The sequence below is a fragment of the Condylura cristata genome, unplaced genomic scaffold (assembly GCF_000260355.1).
Source record: "Condylura cristata isolate star-nosed mole 26May11 unplaced genomic scaffold, ConCri1.0 scaffold00028, whole genome shotgun sequence".
NCBI lineage: Eukaryota > Metazoa > Chordata > Mammalia > Eulipotyphla > Talpidae > Condylura > Condylura cristata.
This window is the reverse complement of record NW_004567129.1, coordinates 22,018,382-22,028,753: the sequence shown is the minus strand read 5'-3', so window position 1 is coordinate 22,028,753 and position 10,372 is coordinate 22,018,382. Positions and strand designations below refer to the sequence as shown.

Genomic DNA, 10,372 nt, shown 5'->3' with positions numbered 1-10,372 from the left:
GGAGTAAATAAACAATATTGCATTAAAGCAAAGTAGAAAATTAAAATGATCTGCATGTAGTACTTGAGTTTATCATACAATTTCTACTCCTAAGTGGCAGGTTGGCATTACGAATCGAATATGCTCACGTCTTCTAGTGCTGTTCTCTTTTGGAGTCTAAGACATTCTGTGAATCACCATGAAGCTCAGGGAGAGGAGTACTAAAAACAGAGGCAGTAAAATTATGTACAAATCAGTTCCTGTTCTGAAACAGTGAGGACAACTTGAAGCATGTTTATGGGACAGGGCATGATGAAAGTATCTAAAAGCCTAGAATTTAAATATTCACATGAATCAATATACTTTCAGATGTTTGTGCTTGTAGTAAAAACACCAAATACAGGATTATGAATAAAATAGAAAACGGTCCAAAAGTTTCTCTGGGAAAATGCTGTTCCTGCCATCACCAGTCACAATAACACTTTCTACTCTAAAGAGACTATTAGCTCCCCTTTTGATAATATTGCCTGCCATACTCAGCTCATCAAAATGTACATGTATTAAACATTCATTGTATATATATATATATATATATATATTTATATAAAACAATCTAAAGGATTATTAATGGATATAATTTTGTTTTTTTTTCCCCATAGAGTCCCTTATCTATAGATTACCAACCTTAATAAATAAAAGCATTAATGGACATCAATAAAATATTTATTTCGAGGATTAAACAAATAAATTCACGCGCTAGCAATAAAACCATCTGTCTTTTATGTGGTCCACTGTGTGGTACAGTTAATCTTTGTGTCCTCGTGGAAGAAGATGAAGCGGAGGGAATGGGTAATCCTGCTTCCGGAAAGCAAGCCTGTTGAGATGGGACTATTCTCTTACCACTAGTTGGCAATCCCACTCTGGCATGGATTACAAACGTGAATATTTTAAGGCTCGACACAATATTTAAAGATGCTCTTCAGTCTCTGATGAGCGGGGCCAACAATTATGTACAATGGGTGGTCACCGTACCGCATTATCTAGGAGGCCGCCTACAACTCCAAATGTGAGAAAGTACAGCAGACCGAGTATTGCTTTATCATGTGTGGCGGGATCCTTATTGGCGAAGGGGAAAAAACCATTTGCATTTATAAAAATCCTTGCAGAAGACACAGATCAGCAGCAAATTCCTTGCAGGTCCATTTTTCTAAGAAAGCACCTTTTAATTTTGATTTTTTCCTCTTTTGCAACCACTTCTCTAAAGATTCATCAGGATCCCAATCTTTGTCTGTGGTGGTCAGATAAATATCAAATATCCAAAGACTTCTAGACACTCCACATACTTTAATTCACACTCCACAAGATTTATAACCTCCTAACAAATACTTTTAATTTTTATTGGTAATTTTTTGGTTCAACATTAAAATGTAGTTGAGTTTATAGATGACTGGTGCTAAACTTGCCTCTAAAACAAAGAGCCACATTTTGCTTGTATCTAAGGGGAGTAACCCTAGAATATTACAGAATGCTCAGTTCCTTGATGTATGTATAATCCACTGTCAAGTTTCTTTGTCACTTTCACCAACAGAGTAGAGTTCACCCAGCCTCTTAAAGCGGGGACCCCAGTCACTGAGGTAGTCAAAATTCTGGTCTGAGTCTGAGGTGGTGGACTCCAGGGAACTGAGGGACCCAGCCACAGACCCTCGGCCTTCATAGCCATAAATCTGGATGGAGTCATAGGGCGGGGCCGTGGGGTCATTATCAGCCTCATGGAGCCGCACGTTAATAAATTCATCAACATCGACCCCATTCGGAACCGGAGCGAGCCCTTGTCTGGGCATAAACTGCAAATCTGGTTTAATATCCTTACGGGGTAAAAATCCATTAATTCCATCAGGGTTCTGTAAAGTTGCAATGTCAAAGGCCTCCGTGTCTTCCTCCCCGCCTCCTTCGTCATCATAGCGGATGATGTTTTCTCGGACGTCTTCATCGTCTTTGATAATCAATGGCTCGTTTTTATGTCGCCGCAGAGTTACAAACAGCACCACGATGACTGTAGGAAAAACACAAAATAATCAATAGCTGGCTAGCACTCCCTTTCACAAGCACACGCTGTGTATGTGTATGGTGAACAATAGGGACGTTATTTCAAAGTTCAGAGCAGACAGCGTTATGACACCTACTTGTGAATGAAGCTGAACACCTTTTTGCAGGATGAGCATGGAGTTTTGAGAGAGTGCTGTTTTCCAGGTTGCTTCTGTTTGTTATCTGGTGCTGAAACTGGGTTAGAAGAATGCATTCGCATGAATCCCCAGTGCAAGCTATACTTAATGCTGCTCTAGGGTGAATGGCACACCGTGGAAAACAGCACAGAGCGGAAGCGAACTTGCTGGGTATCTTGCAAGTATCTTTTCTTCTAAAAAGAAAAAAGGAGCAGAACAGATCCTAGCTAGTATATTCCATCTTTTGTCTATTCTTCAAGACTCCCTCCAAATAATGTTCATTCATAGATGAAGTGATGGATCTAGATGTCAAATTTGCGTGGCAATTTTTGTCTTCTTTCAAGTCAGGGTTGGCTCTGAGAAAGTAGATGAACGGTGAGTAAAGGGATAGGAGCTTGCACCCAACTAGCCAAATCGCTCAAATAAAACCTGGGTTCATGGGGTTAAATATGTCAGGAAATGTTGCTCCACTCAGGACATTGGGTGAGCATAATTATGTCCTTTGGAAAGTAGAAACTGACATTAACTTGATTCTAAGGTGTTTTATTGCCTAAGAGCAGGATGAGATATAAATATTCTTTTGTATATCTTTCCACTGTCTAATCTCATTTTATAATTGGATTTTTTAATGGGAAAGTTACAGAAGCCTTCTTTCACTTGCCGTCTTCATTTTAATTTGGTTTTCGTATCAAGAAAAATATCGGAAGCACACAGTATAATTCGATGGGAAGTATATATTTTTGGTTTGCTCATTTCTTTTCTCTTTTTAATCTCACCAAACTTTGTGATTTGGAGGAACTCAGCCAAACAATCTACGTATTGTTTAGAGGAAAGGTATTTTGGACATCTTAAGTACCTGATTGACATAAGCTGGTGTGCAGGGTAAGAGCTAGAGTTTGGGAGTTTGCCTTATAGAACAGATGCTCTTGCAGCCACATAAAGGTCCATCCCCATTTCCACCACCTCTTTGCTTTGTATTTTCACTGGTGATGAGATTTAAAAAGGCACCAAACGGTCCTCTCAAATTGGACATTGATGATCACAATTTCGTTTTTCTTTTCACCTTCTCTTAGTGCCCTTAGACTGGGGGGGGGGGCAAAAAGTCCCTTCCCCCCAAAGAATATGGATACCTGGGTATCTGGTGAGGTCAAGGTTTGCTGACCTTATTTACAGTCATTTATGAACCAGAAAAATGGTGACCAGCAGGCTATGAAGGAAATACGTACCTAGCAGCAAAATGATGCATGCTAATATGGCAATTAAGGCGCCCATACTCAGTCCAATCGGAAGGACATAAGCTTCAACATTACAAGACTGGACAACACCATCACTGCTACAGCCACAGACCCGGATGGTCAGGGTGCTGGTGCTGCTCAGAGGCGGATTTCCACTATCACTGATTATGATTGGTAAAAGATAGACTTCTTGCTTCTGGCGGTTGAATCCATTATGCTTTGCCAAAATGCTGAGGGAATTATCTGGAAAAAGTGAAAATTACAATAGTTTGCATCATTTCAGAATGGCTGCCCAAACAACACTTGTTTTTCTAGTTCATAAATCCTCTGCAAACCTCAAGACACTCCCAGCTCCCCTCTTCCCCTTGCCCAGTTGACAGGGACTAAAACCATCACACCCTAACAAAGTTCAATGAATGGGGCTCCATGCTGAGTTACATGGGGTTTCACCATCACCTTGGAAATGTAAAAGGCTTCTTTTATAAACATGACCTTCAAGTGTCCTTTCAGGAGATGTAGCACCTTTGAAAGGCTAGGCTGTATGACCATAGGCATGCAGAACAACACACTTGGTGAGAATGTTCTAGGTTCTCAGGTACCTACTCATGGAGGTCTCTAAGGAGCCACTTGGGTTCTCTGACATTCACACTAGAATATAATCACAGGCCCATGTACTGCCGATTGCAGGAGATATGTCATACAGATTAAAATTCTGCAGAGAAGACCTCAAGTGGTTACACAGATAAGGATAAAATGAAAAACCACGGGAGCAGGTGTTACATATTGCTTGTGGCAGTTAATTATATGGAATTATATACTGGCTATCTGCAGAGATACTTATGGACATTGAAGCAATAATTGAACATATCGATTTAAAATAAAACTGGTCAGTGAGAAGTGACTGGTCTCACGTAAGCCCTATGGTTCTCAGTATTTCAGCCCTCGCCCCACCCACCAAAATTGTTATTATTTACCACTACCTAATAAAGTATAGTCATGTTATATATGTATAGATGCATATGTAATTAATATATTTTATTGTTTCGATTAGTGAGACTGTATGTCTATTCATAATGGAAACACTGATTATCTCACCCTGATAGTCCATTCAAAAACAACTAAATACAATTTTGGTTATTATGTGGAGGATTATTTGGGCAAAATTATTATTTTTTGTTGGAATATTGCAAAATTTGACAGAACACAGAATGGTGGGGTACCTCATTATTGCTCATTATGGCAGAGATTACAGACCATTGTTGTCTAATCCTGGTTGTTATTGTCCCATCGGTTTCTAGAATATTCAATTACCTAGTTCACTCAAAGGACTTTAAATAAATGTGGCCAATTTCTGTAACATAGAAGCTATACCAGGATTTCCAAAAGATGTATGCATTATACTTATTTTTGCTTTCCTAAAGATATAAGTGGATGTTTAATGCTTTCCTAGTAAGCAGTCAACCAGGAAAAAAAAATTCTCTGAGTTAATAAGTTTTTGAAAATCCTTCTGGTTGTGCCTCATTACTTAGTAATTTGAAGAGTAAAAAGAGATTTCTAATGGAGATAAGCAGTAATATACCAAGTGATCTAGTAATCTTTATTTCTATGATATAAAAATAGTAACCACTAAACTAAAAGTAGGCGAACATTATCTCAAAACAGATATGGAATATATAGCTGTATTATATTTTCCAGAAGTCGGTGACAAGTTTGTGTGCAGTTAATTAGTACAAGGAACATTTGTGGATGATTTCATATATATAATTTAGAAGAGATCTCAGATGGAAATGTACTTCAAAATGCAATTAATGAAATTACAAGGAGGATTTTTGGCTGACATTGTTTACATGAGATAGTTCCTTGTATATTCTATTTAAAACAATCTAGAATGATAAGAGAGAAACTTAAGGAGGAATATTAGTCATTGTAGAACAAAGCAATATTCTTTTTTGCTAAGTTTACCTGTTGCTTTCAGGACAATTGATTCCCTACTTGCTTTTTCATGTCACTTTATCAACATTTTTGATTGGTGCTTATAATTAATGCTTCACCTCAGTTAGGTGAAGCATTAGGCAAATGAAATTGTCATGATTATACACATAAAAATATCAACTATCAGCAGCTTTACACAGTTCATATTTGTGTATTTGAAAATCATACTAAAAACTTACATATTGCAAATATCTCTTACAGAGTGGTGGTTTTTTTTTTTTTTATTGCATCAAAATTTTAATATAGTCACTTATGTCAGCCTCTCTTATGATTAGTGTTTTTAACCTTGTTTAGAAGTTATTAATTACATCAAAATAATTTTTTTATCATTGCTATTCACATTTAGGCAATTGTATAGAATTGATTTTTTTTTTCTCCACTGATTATTGATTTTCCCAAGGTTAATTATAGAGTAACTTCTCCCTTGCCTACTGATCTTCAATGCTCAGTCTCACAAATCAAATTTTGGTGACTCTTCATCCTATTTGGGGCTGTTATAGTGCAACAATCTGTTTTACTACACTGAGGAGAATGAATTCCTTCATTTCCAGACCTTGCTTTATATTCCACACACATTGGTTTTGTGCATGACTGACTGTTGAAGGAGAGATCTTGATGAGTAGTTAAAGTGGACGATTAGCCTCAGGCATATGCTGTAAGTGACAATAATCCTAAAATAGGGATATAGCTGATTCCTTAATACTTGATAGGTATGTACCAAGTACACAATAAAGAAGGCTGGATTAACAATAGGTTCGTAAGCTTGCTCACTATCAAGTACCTGATATTGCTTAGTTTTCAATAGCTCATTACAGCTATGCCATGTATGAAATTTCTTTGATTCTGATAACAGATTAATTCTAAATAAAAATATTGACTTGTCTTAGTTTATGCCACTTAGTCTTTCTACAGCTCGTGTTAGAATTTTGCTAGAAGTTGTCAGAGGCTGTCTCAAAGGCAATCATCTTAAAATGAAACTCAGAATTCTTATGCAATGATCTTAGTATTAGAGAGACAAGTAGATTATATTCTAATAAAATGTGTTTATTATCTCCCTAGAGTTTTAGCTGCTTGAGGGAGGCTAGCTTTGCTCATAGCTCTATTCCTGGTCTCAGCACAGGACTAGACATTGACAGGGAAACTGAAACAACATTAGTCACATTGTTTTATTCATTTGGGATGGTTTTAGTTTTAAGGAACTGAACACTTACATTTCATTAGAAGTTTGCCAAGCACATTTGGAATTTCTGTTGGTGATTAGAGATTAATGTTTCTCCTCATGTGATTAGCTGGTCTAGCCTCTGCTTAGTTCTCTAGTTTCCTGGTTAGCCACCCGTCACTGTCCTGCCTCTATGTTCTAGCCATCCTACGATTTTCTAAGTCAAGGCTCTCTTTCTGGGGATTTTATATTTGTTCTTTCTTCTTTATAAGCTCTCTATACCTCCTTATCCCACTATAAATTGTTAATAGTTACAGGTTCTTTACCAGTGCTTAAATGCCACTTCTTTGTGGATAACTCCCTTCGCTAGATGTCCCCAATCTCTCTAGATAAATTAGTTATGTAATGTTATAAAAAGAAACAACCCGGGCCCTCCCTGGTGGCACAGCGGGTTAAAGCACAGCACAAAGAAGCTTAAGCCACTTCCGTATGAGTTCGATCCCCGCCTGCCCCGGAGGTGACCACATGGCGCGGCAGACCTCTCCTGACCCGCCCGCTGCTCCCCTCAGCAGTGTACTTCATCAATCTGCCTGTTCTGCACCCCACTCTGTCTCTGGTGAATCCTCTCACACTCCGCATCTCTGGCCTGTACCCAAGTTCTGTATGAATAAATAAATAAATCTTAAAAAAAAAGAAAAGAAAAAGAAACAACCTCCTGTACTTTCATCAAAGCACTTATTGCAAAGAAATGATAGAGTAATGGGCCTAGACACTGGGGACACAGAAATAAACTCAGGGACTTCTGAGTAGCAAATAGCCAAGTTAGGATGCATAATGAGTATTCAGTAAGTATATGCTAAATAAATGAACAATTCAGTAGTTATTAGGCATATTTTTGAGGGGCCTAGCTTTATTTTCTTGCATGATATTTTGTCCCAGGTGAATCTATGTTCAAAATCAGTGAGAAAGTTCAATTTCAGGTTACTCAAAAAGATAGGTAGCCTGGGTCCTGTGTGGAAATTTAAAAAATACTGATGGCTCCCACATCTTTGATGGCTCATATCATGCAAGATGAGATGTAAAGGATGCTTTACTCAGGACTCTAAACTCAAGTAGAGAAGGCTCAGAAAGGAAGAAACTAGTTCTAAAATGTCTGAACACCATGATGTTAAAGAGGTACACATCACATTTCTCTTTTATGTGCTTAAATCGGATGAGGTATTCCTATAGTCTGAGGTGGGGGCCATATTCTTTTAAGTATCTTCTATGGTTAATCTGATGCACATTTTTGAATTATCTGATTATTGAGTGTTTGAACCATTTGGAGTTCTTTCACAGACATTGATATTCTTATAAAAAATAACCTCCCTTTTGAAAAAAAAGAAACCAATAAATATGTGTTATGGATTAAATATGTGTTTCCCTCCCCCAATTCATGTGTGATCATTCCCAAGTGTGACTGTATTGGGAGATGGTGCCTCTAAAGAAGTATTTAATGTTAAAGGAGGTCATAGGGTGGTGTCCTGACCCTACAGAACACATATCCTTATAAGACAAGACGCTAGGGAGACCTCACTCTTTCTACCCAAATGGGCATAAAGAAGTATTTGTGTGACCATCCAGGGATATGCCACCAACAGCATTCTAGAGAAAAGACTTCTAGTGCAACATCCCTTATCTGCACCTATTCTGGGTTTCCTCAGCTCCAGAACTGTGAGAAGTAATTTTTTGTTAAATTTGCCACCTAGCCATGGTATTTTGTTTTAGCAGCGTGAAGAGACTAAGACAGTCACTAACTAATTCCGCATGCATACTGCATAATAAATAAGAAGTCTACTATAGAGAATGGCTGTGACCACCTAGATCATTAGATCATTCTCCAACTTTATGTGTTCTCCCAGAGTTTCATCTCCCAGTCCTCCTTCCTTCCATTTAATTTCTTGTAATTTAAAAGTATTGTTTTTTAAATGTCCCATAGTCTTCCCACATTGTCCTTTTTTTCCTGATAAAATGAATGAGGGAAATCTAAATTCTCTATTCCTGCAGTACAGTTCAGCAGTGCTGTTGTGTGGATGCAGAATTTTACTTCAGCTTAAGTCCGATATACTTGAAATCTTTTGTTTATCCTAAGATGCAAGCAAGAGCAACATAAAACTAGAGTTAATGATGGCACTTGTCAGACAAATATTTATGACAAAAGGAGTAAATGTAGAGAAAATCAGTAAATAGTATGTCTTTTGGAGAAATGTCTCCTGGCATTTAACTTGCAAATTTCATTCAAATTTTCTTGGTCAAGTCAAATGGAATGAAATGGCAAGGAGGTCAAAACAAAGGGAAATGGATTTTGTTCAGCAGGTATGGACGAGATTTAATTAAGTTGTTTTCATGGTTTTGTGTCTGTTGTTTATTTATGAAAACCTAGCAAAGCAATAAAAATACCAAGTCCACAAGCTTTTGGCATATTAGATACAACTATATAGAGTGTCTAATATCTAAGAATATGAAGCAAAGATCATAACATCGATACTTCATTGATATATTTTTACTCTGAACACAAATCATATTGGAAGCAATCAGGCTATAAAGAATTAATAAAAGGCTAAGACTCTCTGAAGGCAGTCTCCCTCAGTACCAGTATAACTTCTGGCATGATTCAGTGAAAAGTACACCAGCACAGTAAATATGCAACAGCCAATTAAATATGCTGAGCCACTTAATTTGATCAAGTTACTCCCTTTTTTACCTCATTCCTCTCCACATTACCTGACTCCAGTAATCTCATGTTTACCAGAATACCAACCCGTTATCAAACCTCTTACTATTTAATCATAAAATCTATCTAGCCTTAAAGTGTTGTCAAACGTTTACTTGTTTTGAGAAAACCAGCAGCATCATTGTGAATCCTTCTGGTATGTTCCTAAACAAAAACTAAATTTTATAATTAGTCAATAACTTATAAGTACAAATAATGACTATTTTTAAACCTAGGGAGTCTTAGTCTATGATAACCATGCAACCCTAAAGTTCTATAAATATCTGTAAAATCACCATTTTGCAGATGAGAGATATTTAGTGTGGGCTGAGCTGTTCTCTTTAGGAACCTTCAGACTCATCAAGTAACCTACAAAACTTGAGCGTCTTCTAAAATTCTTTAAGAACATCTTCAAGTTCTTAAGTTCCACACATAGATCATATAAGCATGATGTTTTTTTTTTTTTTTAAAGATTTATTTATTTATTCGTACAGAACTGGGGTACAGGCCAGAGATGCGGAGGGTGAGAGGATTCACCAGAGACAGAGCGGGAAGCAGAACAGGCAGATCGACTAAGCACACTGCTGAGGGAAGCAGCGGGCGGGTCAGGAGAGGTCTGCCGCGCCATGTGGTCACCTCCGGGGCAGGTGGGAATCGAACTCATGCGGAAGCGGCTCTTTAGTTTCTTAGTGCAGTGCTTTAACCCGCTGCGCCACCAGGGAGGGCCCATAAGCATGATGTTTAATAGGAATATGAAAGGTGATGTTTACCTTCTCCCTCCACAGGGCAGCAGCCTCCTGCCTGCCCGTGTCCTGTACCTTCTGGGGCTTCTCTGCACTGACCTCCCTCAGCAGAGGCCACTCTCTTCAAGGCCACCCATCTGCCTGCTGCCACGCAGGCTTCTCTCAGCAAACCTGCCCCTTTTGGGGCAGCTCTTCCTACCCGCTTGTGTCTATGCAAGTCTTAGTTTTCTGTCCCTTTCCTGATAAATCTGTTCTTTAAATATATGTAACATCTCTGCGTCTTATAGAAG

General features: G+C 38.1%; 1 protein-coding gene across 1 annotated transcript in view; it reads right to left on the bottom strand.

The window, feature by feature from the left end:
* Positions 1–626: 626 nt before the first annotated feature.
* Positions 627–10,372, bottom strand: part of CDH8 (cadherin 8, type 2) — a 349,844-nt gene continuing 340,098 nt past the window's right edge. The window contains exons 11-12 of the mRNA XM_004690505.2: positions 3,428–3,679; positions 627–2,032 (exon numbers count right to left, since the gene is read on the bottom strand). Coding sequence (XP_004690562.1) covers positions 1,539–2,032; positions 3,428–3,679 — 746 coding nt within the window. The 3' untranslated portion in view covers positions 627–1,538. The remainder of the gene's footprint in view (positions 2,033–3,427; positions 3,680–10,372) is intronic.